The 17893-nt window shown below is 42.7% G+C and overlaps 1 protein-coding gene across 3 annotated transcripts in view; it reads left to right on the forward strand.

Moving 5' to 3' along the window:
• PIP5K1B (phosphatidylinositol-4-phosphate 5-kinase type 1 beta) overlaps positions 1-17893 on the forward strand; it is a 91605-nt gene that overhangs the window by 26474 nt on the left and 47238 nt on the right. For all 3 annotated transcript variants that reach the window (XM_054178466.1, XM_054178467.1, XM_054178468.1), the window contains 2 exons: positions 5430-5547; positions 16142-16294. In XM_054178466.1, the coding sequence (XP_054034441.1) occupies positions 5430-5547; positions 16142-16294 (271 nt within the window). The remainder of the gene's footprint in view (positions 1-5429; positions 5548-16141; positions 16295-17893) is intronic.

A 17893-nucleotide genomic window follows, 5' to 3' on the forward strand; every position in this document is an offset into this window, starting at 1 on the left:
ATTTTACTTTTGGTGTGGATTTGGTGTTGGGTTTTTTGTTTATTTGTTTTTCTTTTTTCTAGTTGACCTGTGCATTAAATTATCTGAGAGGAAAATTGTACAATTGCATCATCATTTTAAAAAATACAATGCATTTCTATTATGTCCAAAGCTCCATTTCACAGGTTAAGGTTTATTTGTCATCAGATCACAAGTATTTTCCTAATTCAACTTAAAAGACATAATAATTTCCATGAAACTCCCTAGCCTGATTAAAAAATTGTTGCATGTAGTGATTTGTGCATATACTTTAATTCAGCCAGAGTAAAATGCATCTGTAAAATGCATCAATAAAATGGGGAGAGAAACCATGAAATATATTCTCTTAAGCTAATAAAGTCTAAAATTGTTGGGGTCTGGGCTGTCTTGAACCGTTAACATAGGCAGCTAATTTAGAATGTGTACCATGGTAACTTTGCTCAGAATATGTATTATGATAGCCTTGTATAAGAACAAGAACTGCTGTCCTGATAAACAACTTTTGAGAAAGTTAGCAATAAGAAGACATTGTAACACAACAGGGGATGTGAATCTGGGATTGTGATCCAATTTGCACAAATGTCAACAACCAACCAGACTGATCAAAAGGGCACATGGACAGCTCGTGAAGATACATAACAGCCCATCATATTGCAGAATAGTGTGAGTATGCATTATAAAAGTAGAGCTGAGAGTTTATAAAGTGGAACAATTTATGCATCATATAGGTGTCATGTCATTCCTGTGCCCGCATGACTTAAAAGACCCCGGGAGAAAGTGAATAATATTTATGTCTAAATAAGGTCTCAATATATTTGGATCAAGTGCTCAGTTTCCACATATGCATTACTGTCTACCTGCAGACCCACCACTGGTCACTTTATTCCATATGCACTTACACCATTTCATCATCTTAGCAAACCTATCTTCATTACACATGGCTGAAAACCCAAAACCAGTACATGTTCTGATGTAGTAAGAACATGTAATCTACTTATCCCCATGCTTTCACAAAAGAAACTTTTTTAGTTATGGCTGTGTGAAGCAGGTTTTTAAAGGTATTTATGTACCAAAAGACAGGACTTCTTAATAAAGTTTAGGTGAATAATCTTCCCTTACAATGACGTGATGGTGCAGCAGAGATCACTCCATTCTGTTCTTGTCTGCATCTTACAGCAAATGCATTTATGAATTTGCCCCCAGATTCCAATGCACCTATATACTACCTCCCCCTGTGGCATTCTCATATTACACAAAAGGTCAAAGAGATGCATCCAGCTGTATAAAACTTAATGTCCGACAAGACTGGCAGTGTTTTGTGAAGCTGAAAGACCACACAAGAAAAAGTGTTAGTGAATCTTAACTGTAAAGAAAAACTGCCACCTCCAGCCTGTTTTTTATTTTTAACTATATAACAGAACAAATATATGTAGATTTGATTTTAGTACTTTGGAGTTGCAATGAAGTATACCACAAAGTGATCATTGGTTCTGTTCCATTGGGTTTTGGCAATATGCCTGCAGAAGAAACTGGGTGGGTTAGGTTATAGTTCTGTCATCAAATTGCTATTAGTGGAAGGTGATGTTCATATGACAATGCTATGGTTATTATTCAAAATGTAATAGCTGTTATTCAAAACCATCCTGACTCATGCCAGCTTCAAAATGATAGTGCTGGCTGAGCAATTATTAAGGGGCTTGAAGTTCAGATTGTAACATGAGAGGTTTCCTGTTCTGGTTCTTGGGTTTGGGTTCCAGGTTTTTAGATGTTGGGTGTCTTCCACTGGCACGGCAGTGAGAAGGGAGAGATGGGGGAGTATCTCCTGGCTTGGGTTTTTAGCTTGCTTGCCTCTGTTTGCTGCTGCTTTCTGCTGTGCCTTTTCTGCAAATAGGCTAAAGTAATTGTGCACTGGTGGTGGTGTAATCAGTAAGCTCTTACCTTATCTCGTTCTTGTCTCCACCCAGAGGTTTTTTTCTGCTCCTGCTGGCCACACTATTCCTAATACAGGCCAGGATGCCATTGGCCCTCTTGGCCACCTGGGCATACTGCTGGCTCATATTTAGGTGGCTGTCAATCAGTACCCCTAGGTCTCTTTCTGTATGGCAGCTCTCCAGCCACTCCGACCCCAGCCTGTAGCTCTGCATGGGGTTGTTGTGACCAAAGTGCAGGAACCTGGCACTTGGATTTGTTGAATGCCGTTCCATTGGACTCTGCCCATCTGTCCAGTCGGTTGAGGTCCCTCTGCAGAGCCCTTCTACCCTCTAACGGATCAACTCCTGCCCCCAGCTTGGTGTCATCTGCAAATTTACCGATGATGGACTCAACCCCCTCATCCAGATCATCAATGAAGATATTAAAGAGGATGGGGCCCAGCACTGATCCCTGAGGGACACCACTGGTGACTGGCTGCCATCTGGATGTGGCACCATTCACCACCACTCCCTGGGCTCGGCCCTCCAGCCAGAGTGCTGCTGTCCAAGCCATGAGCTGACAGCTTAGCCAGCAGTTTGCTGTGGGGGGCAGTGTCAAAGGACTTGCTGAAGTCCAGGTAGACTACATCCACAGGCCTCCCCACATCCACCAGATGGGTCACCTGATCACAGAAGGAGATCAGGTTGGAGAGGCAGGACCTGCCCCTCCTAAATCCATGTTGGCTGGACCTGAGCCCTCGTCCATCCTTCAGGTGCACAGTTATTGCCGCCAAGATAATCTGCTCCATAACTTTCCCTGGCACTGAGGTCAGGCTGACTGGCCTGGAGTTTGCAGTTTCCTCCATCCGACCCTTCTTGTGGATGGGCATCACACTGGCCAGTTTCCAGTCATCTGGGACCTCTTCAGTGAGCCAGGACTGGTGGAAAATGATGGAGAGCAGCTTGGCCAGCTCATCTGCCAGCTCACTCAGCACCCTAGGATGGATCCCATCTGGTCCCATGGACTTGTGAGTGTCCAAGTGGCTCAGCAGGTCCCCAACTAATTCCTCATGGATTTCCAGGGCAATACACTGTTCCCCGACCCCATCACCCAGCTTAGGAGGCCACTTGTCCTTAGCTCCTCCTGCCTTGCTGTTAAAAATTGAGGCAAAGAAGGTGTTCAGGACCTCAGCCTTTTCCTCATCTTCAGTTATAGAGTTCCCTTCCAGGTCCAATAAGGAGTGGAGGTTCTTCTTGCCTCTCTTTTTAGTGTTAATATATTTGTAAAAATGCTTTTTATTGTCTTTCACAGAGGTGGCCAGTTTAATATGTGTGTGTTGCTTTTCCCTCACCACTGTGTTGGGGAAAACAGATAGGTTAACCCATCATTTCATTTTAACCTGTTACAGACAAGTGTGAAGTGTAAAAGACCAAAGCTTTAAAATACTGTAACGATGCTTCATTTAGCTTTTGCAGGACGATTTTTTGCAGGCTTTTTTTCTTTGGTTGGTTGGTTTGGTTTGTTATACTTTTCATATTCTTATTGACAAGTGTAGAGGTACATGATGCATTCTGAATGATTTAGTTAGGGCAAGTAACTTAAAAAGTGTTGGGAAAGCTGATCTCAACCACTGTGTCAAGTCATGGATTTTGTACTCTTCTATCAAACCATGCAGAGGCTGATCAGACTGTCTTACAGCTGTTCTTGTTTTGTGTTGAAGTCATAGCATAAAATTTTACTGTTATGCTTGAAAACCTGCTTTTATCTTCCATCATAAATGAATCCACAGATAGTATAATATACTTCCACAACCTGGCCGTATAACATACTTTTAATTTCTGGCAACATTTTGCTTCCAACCTTTTCCATTAGCTTAAATCACATAGTATTGATCTCAAGATGCATAACAGCTGCAGCCTAAAAACACAGTGACATGGTAAATGTGAAACAAGGAAGAGCTTCAAAGAGGTCTCCATTTTAATTTTTAAAAAACATATATTTATTTTCTCCTTTAAGAAAGACTGTCATCCAGCTTGGTCACCCTAGTAGTCTTTGTGTCTCTTCTATTTTGAATCTGTATCTTGCGTATAACTGAATATTATTTTCCAGAATTCTGCTAAGGGTCTGTACCCTGTGTTCCTATCTAACCAACATGGCATTTAAGCTAGTGGTAGTTTAGACTGAGTTGGGGTAAAATGCGCAATGCAACAAGCAGACAAAAAGAAAACCTCTCTGAGGTTACTGTGGCACTTTTGGGCTATGCCTTTAAAATTAGCTGCAGATTTTGAGCAGAAAAGTAGAAAAATATAAATAATTCACTCTTGGGTGTAAAAAGGAAAACAAAAGATTATTCTAAACAAATTCATTGGACAGAATGTCTGGTATAGAAGCAGTTGTACCATAAACATCTTCCACATTTCACTTCCATTCCCATTCCTTTTATTTTCTCCTGTGGTCTTGGCTGTTCTGCTTCGCTCGGGGAGATAAATTACCACTTCTGGCTGGCCTTGAGAAAAGATAAGAACACTAGCACTGCTTCTCTATACTAACATTCCTTCATCTCAACTCCTCTTTTGTTACAAAGGAGGGGGAGGAGGTTTTGGGGGGGAAGCAGAGCAGCTTCCCTGCTCTCTGGGAAAGACAGAAGGGATACAGCAGGGTATCCGTGTTATTTTCTAATTGTAAATACCTGTAATATGTTGTAAATACTGTATATTTTTTACATATTCATTTCATTCCATTGTAGAGTGTAGTTTAGTTTGTAAATACAGCTTCCATTAATTTCCAACTGAGTTAGATGTGCTTAGTTCATGTGACCCACCACAGGTCACCAAAGTCAGAGTACCACCTCACTTCTGGACTGTACCAGCAAGCAAGAAAGAGATACCGTAATTGCAGGCTAACTGTAGAAGAGACTAATACGAGGATAGTGCCTCATAAATGAGGCTCAGCCAGTCAATATTTGCTGGCATCAGAAAAAACATGTACTCCTGCTTCCTTCCCGCTGCTCTGGCTGCACAGTTCTGCCCTGTGTGTTGTGCTGCATTTAGTAGTATCTGATTCCTTTCCATACCAATTCAAGTTACTCTGCTAGTGTGAAATAGTTACGCTGTGTTGATTTACAAACTTCTTGCCAGAGCTCATATGAGGTGGAGGTGACCCTTCCAGTGTCAGCAAGGACTGGAATATCTTGTAGGGACATCAGAAACTGTAGCATCAGTTTAAATCTGATCTTCATGCATAAGGATATGAGTAGTGAAAATAGTAATTTCCTTTAAGACAGGAGAAAGGAATTTGTTGGCAGTATTCTCTCACAGAAGTTTCTATTACACTGGTTAGTGATGATAAGGAAGTTATGAGTGCATTTATGACTCCTGTATCAGAAGACTGATGATTGATTAAGGAAGCTTTACAGTAACACTGGCTTCGGGAAGGAAATAGCTAAGACTTGTCCAGTAGTAATTTGGTTTGGTTTGGTTCATTTTTGTTTTTCCTTTTAGTGAAGGGAGCAATCTCACCCCTGCTCATCATTACCCTGACTTCAGATTTAAGACGTATGCACCTCTTGCCTTCCGCTATTTCAGAGAACTTTTTGGTATCAAGCCTGATGATTACTTGGTAAGAGCTTGCAGTTTTCCTTTGAGCTACAAATTATTATAATGTGTACTAGTTTCATAGCGACACAAGAGGATGCTAAAATGGTGCCCAAATGGGTTATAATTTTTTTGTGTGGTGTTGTTTATAACTAGTGAATGTTTGTAGTGTTTTACAAAAAACACTAATTCCTCACATGTGAGATAATTCCTTTAAAGTGATTTGTGTATTCTCATTCAGGTCATTGTTTCTACAGTCAATACTTGTGTGAATTCTACCAGTTCAGTTCTAATATTTTGGTATTTGTGTTATTTGCTCACTTCATTAAATAACTGTCTGCAAATGTTGCCATCTAGCTTTGAGAAAAGTGGGTGGTACGCTAATAAAGAAGGATTTTAGCATATCTCCTTCGCACTCCGTAATTATAGCTTGAAGACTTGCACCTTGGTATTCCACTATTTACATGAGAAAAAAAGTGATGCACTTTCTGCTATCATAAAAGCAGTCTTTACTTGGTAGAACCACTTCTTGAATTGCCAGGGATGAGGATCCACTATATTTCTCTCTTCTATAATTTGGAAAGGTAGTGTGAAAGCAGAGAACTGGATTTTTTGCCCCATGTCCAGTTTCCCTCATGGCTGTGTACCCCACAAATCAGAACCCCAGTACAAAGCTGCAATTTTATATGTTTATTTGACTTATTTTAATTTATTCTTTTGTAGATCTCTTTGTTTGATTATAAATAACTGTTCCTTACAAACAAACAAACAAAAAATTACAAGTGATGAAATGTTATTTAATATGTGACTTCACTGACTTCTGTTGTGTTTGAGTGTGTTATAATGTCCTTTTTGCTTCTTGGATAATGAGCCTAAAAGCAACAATTACATGGTTTTAATTTTATTTAGGTTGAATGTGGATAACCGATTTTAGTTCTTTAGTACTAAAGTACTATTACCAACCCTCATGAAAACAGTTATGTGTAACAACAGATCTTTCATCTGAATTACAGGTGTTAGTAGCAGAGAAGTACAGTTGGGCTGAAGTTTAATAAATCATAGAATGGTTTGGAATGGAAAGATGTTCAAAGATCATTTAGTTTCAACCTCCCTGCTATGGGCATGAATACCTTCCTCTACACCAACTTTCTCAAAGCCCCATCCAGCCTGGTCTTGAATATTTTCAGGTACAGGGCATCCACAGCACATCTGAGCAACCTGTTCCAGTGCCTCACCACCCTCAGCGTGAAAAACTTCTTCCTTGTATCTAGTCTAAGCCTACATCTTTCAGTTTAAAACTGTTATCTCTTGTCCTATTACTACATGCCTTTGTTAAAAATCTCAGTCCAGCTTTCTTTTAGGCCCTCTTTAGGTTCTGGGAGACTGCTACAAGATCTCCCCAGAGCCTCTTCTGCTCCAGGTTGAATAATCCCAGCTCACTCAGCATGTCTTCATAGCAGACACGCTCCAGCCCTTTGATAATCTTTGTGGCTCTCTTCTGGACCTGCTCCAAGAAGTCCATGTCTTTCTTATGCTGGGGACCCCAGATCTGAACACAATACTCCAGGCGGGGTCTCATGAGAGTGGAGCAGGCAGGGAGGCTCACCTCCCTTGACCTGCTGGTTATACTTCTTTTGATGCAGCCAAAGATAAAATTGCCTTTCTCAGTTGCAAGCGCATATTGCTGGATCATGTTGAGCTTCCTGTCAACGAATACCCCCAAGTCCTTCTTTGCAGATCTGCTCACAATCCACACATATTTGTGCTTTGGATTGTTCCCACCCAGGTGCAGGACCTTGCACTTGGCTTTGTTGAAATCTATGAGGTTTGCACAGGTCCACCCCTCAAGCCTGTCCAGGTTGCTCCAGATGGCATCCCTTCACTCCAGCATGTCAACCACACCACACAGCTTGGTGTCGTTGACAAATCTGCTGAAGGTGCACTCAGTGTTACTGTTCAAGTCACTGACAAAGATGTCAAACAGTGTCAATACAAATACCACTTGTCACTGCTCTCCCCTTGGACACAGAACTGTTGACCACAAGTCCTTGACTGCAGCTATCCAGCCAATCCCTTATCCACAGAGTGGTTCATGCATCAAATTCATATCTCTCCAGTTTAGATACAAGGGTGTTGTTTGGGACAGTGATGCTGTTACCTAATATGTTGTTTATCTGTCTCCTTTTATGGACTTGGCAAAAGATAAAGTTTACAGGCTATATTGCCAGCTGCTGGAAAGACCATGCTTCCTAGAATAAAGCTATGTCACCTTCAACTTCTATTTCATTTAAGGAAGCATTTACGGTAACAAAAACTGGAGATTATAAAGACACTTTTCTGTTGGTAAGGTGTTTTTGACATTCAGCTTAGTTGCAAAAGCAGTAATCTCTGAGGAAAACTCTCTGTAAAGGTAACTTTTTGCAGATTATTTTTCCTCTTGGCATAGAAAAAGACACCAGTGGTCTGTTTCCAAGGAAAAGAGGCAACAAGAAATCCAGTGTGTTGCTGTAACTGGTCATGCATGACTTTACTAGGGTTATACTCATCTGCAAGTGTGTTAGAATCTGCTTGGTTGTTGTTGCTGTTGTTGTTTCTGATTCCTAATGGGCATCACTTTGTGATTAGAGCAGATTTCACTCCCTTGCAGTCCAGAGGCAAGGTACTATGACCATAAAACAGAATTATTTTTATTTCTGGACCCTCTTCCCAATTGGTTGTGACCAAAGCATCTGGTTGAGAGTTTGCTCACAATAGGATGTGTCAGGGTTTTGGCTGAATAGTCCTTCACGCTTCTGTGAAATCTGGATCATGTAGTGACCATGTTTTAAATTCAGTATCTAAACCACTTTACTGCAGCTATGTGCAAGTGATGGTCCAGTTATGGCTGAAGGGGAAGGGAAGTGAAACAGCAAGCATATGTGAGTTTACACTGTAAATCTGCAATGGCAAAGCCCAAAGATTTACAGTTTCAGCTTTTCCAATGAGGTTGATCAGTAATGCACTGTAGGAGTCTGACTAAATAACAAGTGTAAATGCATTTCAACAACAGGTAGAATTAAATTGTCAGTGGAAACCTCATGGACTACTGGGATTTTGCAGGGAAATACATTGATAGCAAAGTACCTAATTGTCAGTGGCTTGTGGATTTTCTTACTTTTTAATTTTTTTTGTTCTGTTTTTCATAAGTCAAAATTCCCTAGGCTTTCTGTATAGCAGTGCTTGGTGGGTAGATTTTTATTTCACAGGAATGATCTCAGCTGTTAAATGACCAACATACAATGTGAGTTTAATAACCTGACTTATGCTATAGCCATTTTGGCTGGAGAGCTGACCTGGGACTGCCACCAGCACCAGTGTGCTTGATCTCAGACCTTTCTATTTCAGCTTCTTTTTGGGGCTTTTTGGAGTGGCAGGACCTCTGCAGTCAGCGAGGACTGGCAGGGTCATCTTCCCTTGTGCCTGCTGAAGATCATGACGTCAGCCACAGGAAATTTAAAACCTGGCAGGGTTGAGCCGTGCAATGCCATTTTGGCTAGAGAGCATTCTTGCACAACTGCACATGTTGGATCACCTGACAGAGTACAGAAGCCTCTCTGTAACTCGGACAAAATATAGTAGTTAGGTGGAATATATATTTTTAACAACAAACAATAAAACCCCTAAACTTAATTTCACCTGCCTGAAGGGATCTTGCCATGGTAACAGCTCGACCAAAGCCACTGAAAAACGGTAGGTACCCAGAGTTGGTGCACAAGCTCACAGGTGTCCCTGCTACTAGCTGCAGAGAGTGCTGGAGCTTGGCACTCGGAATGGAGGGGGAAGGAGATAACACCTGTGCCAGGTGTGACCAGGTGAATTTTCTCCTCAAGCTGGCAGCTGAGCTTAAGGATGGGGCCCAGCACTGAAACCTGGGGAAACACCACTGGCTGCCATCTGGGTGTGGCACCATTCACCGCCACTCTCTGGGCTCAGCCCTCCAGCCAGTTCCTAACCCAGCACAGAGTGTTGCTGTCCAAGCCACAAGCTGACAGCTTGACCAGGAGTTTGCTGTGGGAGATGGTATCAAAGGCCTTGCTTGAAGTCCAGGTAGACTACATCCACATCCTTCCCCACATCCCACCAGGTGGGTAACCTGATCCTAGAAGGAGATCAGGTTGGTCAGGCAGGATCTGCCCCTCCTAAATCCATGCTGGCTGGACCTGCGCCCTTGACCATCCTTCAGGTGCACAGTGATTGCACCCCAAGATGATCTGCTCCATAATTTTCCCTGGCACTGAGGTCAGGCTGACAGAGCTGGAGTTTGCAGTTTCCTCCATCTGACCCTTCTTGTGGATGGGCACCACATTGGCCAGCTTCCAGTCATCTGGAACCTCTCCGGTGAGCCAGGACTGGTGGAAAATGATGGAGAGCAGCTTGGCCAGCTCATCTGCCAGCTCTCTCAGCACCCTAGGATGGACCCCATCCGGTCCCATGGACTTGTGAGTGTCCAAGTGGCTCAGTAGGTCCCAAACTACTTCCTCTTGGATTTCAGGGGGACTACACTGCTCCCTGACCTCATCTACCATTTCAGAAGGCCAGTTATCCTGAAGTCCTCCTGCCTTATTGTTGAAAATGGAAGCAAAGAAGGTATTTAGAACCTCAGGCTTTTCCTCATCTTTAGTTACAATGTTCCACTCCAGTTCCAATAAAGAGTGGAGGTTCTTCTTGCCCCTCTTTTTAGCATTAATATATATATAAAAATGCTTTTTATTGTCATTCACAGGAGTGGCCAGCTTGAGTTCTAACTGGGCTTTTACCTCTCTAATTTTTCTCCTACACGATCTAACAACATCTTTAAACATATCACAAGTTGCCTCCCCCCCTTTCCAATTCCTTCAAGAGCTGCTTGCCCATCCAGGCCAGTCGCCTTCCCTGGCCACTCATCTTTCAGCACATGGGCACAGCCAGTTCCTGTGCCTTCAAGAGCTCCTGTTTGAAGTAGGTCCAACCATCCTGGACCCCTTTGTTCTTGAGGGCTGCTGCCCAGCGTACTCTCCAAATAAGCTGCTTAAACAAGCTGAAGTTTGACCTCTGGAAGTCCAAAGTGAATGTTCTGTTACTGCTCCTCCTTATTTCCCTGTATATTGAAAACTCCACTATCTCATGGTCACTGAAGCCTAGACAGCCTCCTGCCATCACATCTCCCACCAGCCCTTCTCTATTTGAGAACAGCAGGTCAAGCAGACCCTGACCGCTGGTAGGCTCACTTAACGGCTGCCTCAGGAAGCTGTTCTTCATGCATTCTAAGAACCTTCTGGACTGCCTCCTCTCTGCTGAGTTAAGTTCCCAGCAGATGTCTGGCAGGTTAAAGTCACTCACAAGGACAAGATCTGATGATCTTGAGACAGCCTTCAGTTAATTATAAAATATTTCATCTGCCTCCTCATCCTGGTTGGGTGGTCTATAACAGACTCCAATCGGGATGTAACTTTAGTTAGGCCTCCCTCTGATTTTGACCCACAGGCACTCAATCCTTTCATCCTCTACCTCAAGTTTTGAGGCATCAAGAGATTCCCTAATATAGAGAGCCACCCCTCCTCCTCTTCTCCCTCACCTGTCTCTCCTAAAGAGCTTGTGACCCCCTAGTGCAGTACTCCAATCATGTGAATTGTCCCACCATGTTTCTGTAATGGCAACTACGTCATAGTTTTCCTGGTGGACGAAGACTTCCAGTTCCTCTTGTTTGTTACCCATACTGCGTGTGTTGGTGTACATGCACTTCAGCTGGGCTGCTGATTTCTCATCTAACTCTAGTTTATGTCCTTCCCTCTCCTCTCCAGAGAGACTGATTTCCTCATCCACCCCCTTCAGACCTAGTTTAAAGCCCTCCCAATGAGCTCTGCCAACTCCAGTGCTAGAATTCTCTTACCCTTCCTAGATAAATTCACCCCATCTAGGGCCAGCATGTCAGGTGCAGTAAAAGATGCCACTTGGTCAAAGAGCCCAAAGCTCTGCTGCTGGCACCATCCCTTGAGCCCATTGTTGACAGTATAGGTTCTCCTGATCCACACAGTATACACCCCTGCCACTGAGGGAACTGAGCAGAACACCATTAATCACTTGACCAAGAGCCTTGAATTCCTTTTTGATTGTCCTGATGCCCTTCTTATCAATCTCATCAATTCCAGCTTGGATTACCAGCAATGGGTAATACTTAGAGGGCTGGATCAGTATGGAGAGTCTCCTGGTGATGTCCCTTATTTGGGCCCCAGATAGGCAGTGGACATCCCTGTGGGATGGATCAGGATGACATATGGGTCATAGAATCATAGAATCAATAAGCAGGGAAAAGACCTCAAAGATCATCAAGTTCAACCTGTCACCCAAGACCTCATGACTACTAAACCATAGCTTCAAATGACATGTCAAATCCCCTCTTGAGCACCTCCAGGGACAGTGACTCCACCACCTCCCTGGGCAGCCCATTCCAATGGCTAACAACTCTGTAAAGAACCTTATCCTCACCTGGAGCCTAAACTTCCCCTGGTAGCTTGAGACTGTGTCCTCTTCTTCTGGTGCTGGATGCCTGGGAGAAGAGACCAACCCCCTTCTGGCTACAACCACCATTCAGGTAGTTGTAGACAGCAATAAGGTCTCCCCTGGGCCTCCTCTTCTCCAGGCTAAACAACCCCAGCTCCCTCAGCCTCTCCTCATAGGGCTTATGCTTGAGGCCTCTCCCCAGCCTCATTGCCCTTCTCTGGACACGTTCAAGAGTCTCAATGTCCTACTTAAATTGAGGGGCCAGGAACTGGGCACAGGACTCAAGGTGTGGCCTAACCAATGCAGAATACAGGGGCACAATGACCTCCCTGCTCCTGCTGGCCACACTATTTCTGGTGCAGGCCAGGATGCCATTGGCCTTCTTGGCCACCTGGGCACACTGCTGGCTCATGTTTAGGCGGTTGTCAATCAGTACCCCCAGGTCACTTTCTGTTTGGCTGCTCTCCAGCCACTCTGACTGCAGCCTGTAGCTCTGCATGGGGTTGTTGTGGCCAATGGGCAGCACCCAGCACTTGGATGTGTTAAATCTCATACTGTTGCATTCTGCCCATCTGCCCAGCCTGTTGAGGACCCTCTGCAGAGCCCTCCCACCCTCTAACTTATCAACACCTGCTCCCTACTTGGTGTCATCTGAAAATTTACTGATGATGGACTCAACCCCCTCATCCCGATCATCAATGCAGATATTGAACAGGCTGGGGCCCAGCACTGACCCCTGGGGGATACCACTAGTGACTGGCTGCCAGATGGATGTGGCACCATTCACCACCACTCCCATAAGACCAGATGGGATCCATCCTAGGGTGCTGAGACAGCTGGCAGATGAGCTGGCCAAGCCGCTTTCCATCATTTTCCACCAGTTCTGGCTCACTGGAGAGGTCCCAGATGACTGGAAGCTGTTCAATGTGATGCCCATCCACAAGAAGGGCCAGATGGAGAAACCTGGAAACTACAGGCCTGTCAGCCTGACCTCAGTGCCAGGGAAAATTATGAAAGAGGTCATCTTGACTGCAGTCACTGAGCACCTGAAGGATGGCCAAGGGATCAGGACCAGCCAACATGCATTTAGGAAGTGCAGGTCCTACCTCACCAACCTGATCTCGTTCTATGATCAGGTGACCCGCTTGGTGGATGTAGGGAAGGCTGTGGATGTAGTCTATTTGGACTTCAGCAAGGTCTTTGACACCGACCCCCACAGCAAACTCCTGGCCAAGCTGTCAGCCCATGGTTTGGACAGCAGCACTCTGTGCTGGGTTAGGAACTGGCTGGACAGCAGTGCCCAGAGAGTGGTGGTGAATGGTACCACATCCAGTTGGCAGCCAGTCACTAGTGGTGTCCCCCAGGGATCAGTTCTGGGCCCCATTCTCTTCAATATCTTCACTGATGATCTGGATGAGGGGATTGAGTCCATCATCAGTAAATTTGCAGATGACAGCAAGTTGGGAGCAAGTGTTGATCTGTTAGAGAGTAGAAAGGCTATCCAGAGGGACCTTGACAAGCTGCACAGATGGGCAGAGTCCAACATGATGGCATTCAACAAGTCCAAGTGCTGAGTGCTGCACGTTGGCCACAACAACCCCATGCAGTGCTACAGGCTGTGGACAGAGTGGCTAGAGAACTGCCAAACAGAAAGGGACCTGGGGGTACTGATTGACAACCGCCTAAACATGAGCCAGCAGTGTGCCCAGGTGGCCAAGAGGGCCAATGGCATCTTGGCCTGTATCAGGAATAGTGTGGCCAGCAGGAGCAGAGAAGTCATTGTGCCCCTGTACTCTGCATTGGTTAGGCCACACCTTGAGTCCTGTGTCCAGTTCTGGGCCCCTCAATTTAAGTAGGACATTGAGACACTTGAACGTGTCCAGAGAAGGGCAATGAGGCTGGCAAGAGGCCTTGAGCACAAGCCCTGTGAGGAGAGGCTGAGGGAGCTGGGATTGTTTGGCCTGGAGAAGAGGAGGCCCAGGGGAGACCTTATTGCTGTCTACAACTACCTGAATGGTGGTTGTAGCCAGGAGAGGGTTGGTCTCTTCTCCCAGGCAACCAGCACCAGAAGAAGAGGACACAGTCTCAAGCTGCACCAGGGGAAGTCTATGCTCAAGGTGAGGAGAAATTTTTTCACATAGAGAGTCATTAGCCATTAGAATGCGCTGCCCAGGGCAGTGGTGGAGTCACCCTAGTCACCATCCCTGGAGCTATTTAAAAAGGGATTGGATGCAGCATTTGAAGCTATGGTTTAGTAGTCATGAGGTCTTGGGTGACAGGTTGGACTTGATGATCTTTGAGGTCTTTTCCATGCTTATTGATTCTATGATTCTATGATTATACTAGTTTATTGAACTTTAATATTTAGGACAATTGGTTTCAATTGCTTACAACAATGGCAAATTACTCATGAAGCTTTACAATTTTTGGCAAGAAAAACAGCACTTGTAATAAAACTGATTATTTGTTCTGTGTTGTTACAGTCAGGTATTGATGTTCTATCTGTAGACAGTTGCAACTGTAGGATCAGTATACAGGATCTCTCATATTAATTGAACTGAGCAAACTGGAGAAGTAGGGGAGAAACATGAAACAATTTTATATCATGCAAAAATCTCTTACAAATTGCAAGCACAGGAGAAGTCTCAGCTGGACCCAGAATAAGAAAATGTGTTAAGGCAATGGTCTGAGTCCTTAGGAAGCATGCTTCTTCAGTTCAAGTGCTTGAAAACTTCATATTCATTAGATTTCATTGTATCACTTTTCATTGCTGTCACCACCCACTGAAATTAGAGGGCAATACTCCAGCTGAATTTAATGACATGTGTTTTCAACAAACAAAACTGGTTTTTTATGTGGAATTGCTCAACTCCTCTCAGGCAATGAGACAATAACACAACTCTTTGTTACTGAAATGGTTATTCCTTTTGTTCTGAGAAGACAGAAGTCACACAGCACTGCTAAGAATAATGCCCTGGTGCTTATGCTGCTCACATTTCATTCCGGTATAGTTTTGTTTCTTTCAGGCTGAAGCCTTAAAGTATTGGACTGTACAATAAAATCTCCAGGTGTGTAACATATAAAAAGGGGATTATATTATATTATTATATAATTATTATAAAAATTGTTATTCTATAAAAAGGGAATTATATAAAAAGGTATTATATAAAAAGGGAAAAGAGCGTGTGAATGAAATTTTAGTGATATTATATTATAAACAAGATCTTGACTTTAACATAAACAGATTTTTCTGGGTTTGAGCTTAATGTCTCTCCACCCCCACTTTAGTTTTAATGAGGTATAAAGTGTGTGTTTGTGGAGATTCAATACATGTACATTAATATCTGTGTGAGATCTGCTTCTACTAGAAAGGAATATTAATTGGTGTCCTTTTTATACTTAGTGTGATAGACATTATTGCTATGTTCTGTGGAAGAGAAAGCTTGTCTAAGCATCCAAAACAACAGTCTTCCAAAACCAAATTTTTCCTACTTACTGGTATTACTGGTATTTAATTTCTCTGTTTCAAGCACTTTCCAATCAGAAAACTACATCAACAGCCATACTGAGATTATTATTTTAATGGCTTCCATCCTAATTTTGCAGACCAGTGGTGTGTCTTCTGGTCTGTAGTGAGGGACCTTTTCTCCCAATGTGCTTGTCTAACAACTTCCTATACCTCTTTCATTTATGGAACTGAAGAGTTGCAGTGTAACTGGAATCTTATGGCTTCTGAATCAAAAGTTTGCAATGCTGACATTGTGAGAATGGAATCTCTCCAGCTCAACTACTTTCTTAACTCCAGGAAACAGTCAGCAGGTGCAGTGGAACATCAAGAGATACCATACACTGGGCTGCCAACTGCTCTTCCATGGTTGTTCAATTTGTCCTGAGCAGAGCAGAGTGTAAAAACTGTGCTGCCAAAGCTCAGCCAACAAGCTGTGACCCAGCTTGTACAGTAGTAGAGTTGCTGCAGCTGAAGACTAAAGAAAAAAATTCCAGGATCATGCTGTGCCTATTTGAGCCTGCAATTCTTTGTATTAAACTCATCTGAGTGACACATGCATTGGCACCAAAAAACATCTTTTTGTCTCTTACAGTATTCAATCTGCAGTGATCCTTTAATTGAATTATCCAACCCAGGTGCCAGTGGATCCTTATTTTTTGTAACTAGTGATGATGAATTTATCATCAAAACAGTTCAACACAAAGAGGCTGAGTTTCTTCAGAAGCTCTTGCCAGGTTATTATATGGTAAGTAACTGGAGACTGTTTTTCACTTGTATTTTTCCTGGTTTCAGTCACACTTCTGATGATTCAGTTTCTTTTGTTGTCTTTTAATCCTTCATTGGCCCTACCTATGCTTTTGATAATGCTCATGATCTTCTTTACTTTTCTTTCAACTTTGTACCCCGCACACCCATCAGAAAGAACAAATATAAAGTAAGGATCTATTTACAATTAAGGATCTATTTACAATAATAATTGCTGGTTTTTTACCATTCAAGATGAAGCTGAATATCACCTTCTAATCTGATACCAAACTTTCCTTCTAATAATCTGGAGACAAAATATTTTTTTAACATTTCTAATTCAACTTTAATTTTTTTCCCCCATTTCATGTTTGTCTACTCTCTGCATTTCACTCAGAGTGGACAAGGAAACTAGAGTGGTCAGTTTCACTTCTATTTCTGGACTACTTCTAATTTCCATTTCTCACATATTAGAACAGTGATGTAAAAAATGTTATCCATAAAATTTTTTGAAAACTTATTTTTTTAAATGGAGCTTTCTGAGGGCTAATGTTAAGTGGATTGCATTGGTTTTTATGTATCACTCACCAGAAAGGGAAACCACTGATCCAAAGTAAGTAGAACTTAATTCTCATTTACTTAATGATCTTTCTATGTTTTTTAAAAAATCTTTTATTAAAATAAACAAACACCAAAACCAAACAAACAAACCAAAACAAAACATAAACCCAAAGCTACTCATACATGTGAACATAATTTCTTTTGGGGTTCATGCAGGGTTTCAGAGTATTAGACCTGTGACAGACACTTCTCTTTCTTAAGTCAAGACTTGAGAATTTAATCTCTCACTTGTATTAAAAATGAGAAATATTATCATTATTATGTTAAAGCAACACAGGTGCACTCTTTGTTTAAAAAAAACCTATGCACTGACAGCATCAAAAAGAGCAGTCATGGCAGGTACTGGTTTTGTTGTTATTTCTAATCACGATAATAAGCTCAGCATAAGTTTGAGTTACTACGAGTAAATACAAGGCCACTTTGCTTTGTTTCTGAGAAGTTTATTCTTACTGCTACCATAAGCAAGAGTTTCCAAAGTGTAAAACTTTAATTATTGTGATCATTTCCTATGAAAGTACTTTCTTCCCATAGTTGTATGTTGTGACTTAGTAGCCACGTACTTTTCCATGTCAGAAACTGGGATTAGTTGTATTCAGCAGGAGGATTTTCACTGTCACCTCTCCTACCTTCTCTTAGTTAATTTTCTGCCTGTTGTGAAATTTAGCACTAACCCTTGATGTGAAACCCTTGATGGACACAACAGTGTTCTGGTTTTCAGAATCTACATCTGGATGATGAGAAATACATTTGACCAAAACTCCTTCCAGCAGGTAGAATGAAAAGGTTGTTCAAGTCAGAATAAATAAATTAAATCTTCAAGATACTTTTAAGTTTGGCCTAGGGAGCTCATTCATGAGCTAAGAAAGAGAAACCTGGCATAAATGCAATTATTGGCCTGTGTGAGTTGCTGACAGCGTTCATGCTAGGTTTCTGAAATGCAGACCCACAGGAAAATCAGCCTATTCAAGAAACTTCACTG

This window comes from Dryobates pubescens, chromosome Z (assembly GCF_014839835.1).
Source record: "Dryobates pubescens isolate bDryPub1 chromosome Z, bDryPub1.pri, whole genome shotgun sequence".
Lineage (NCBI taxonomy): Eukaryota > Metazoa > Chordata > Aves > Piciformes > Picidae > Dryobates > Dryobates pubescens.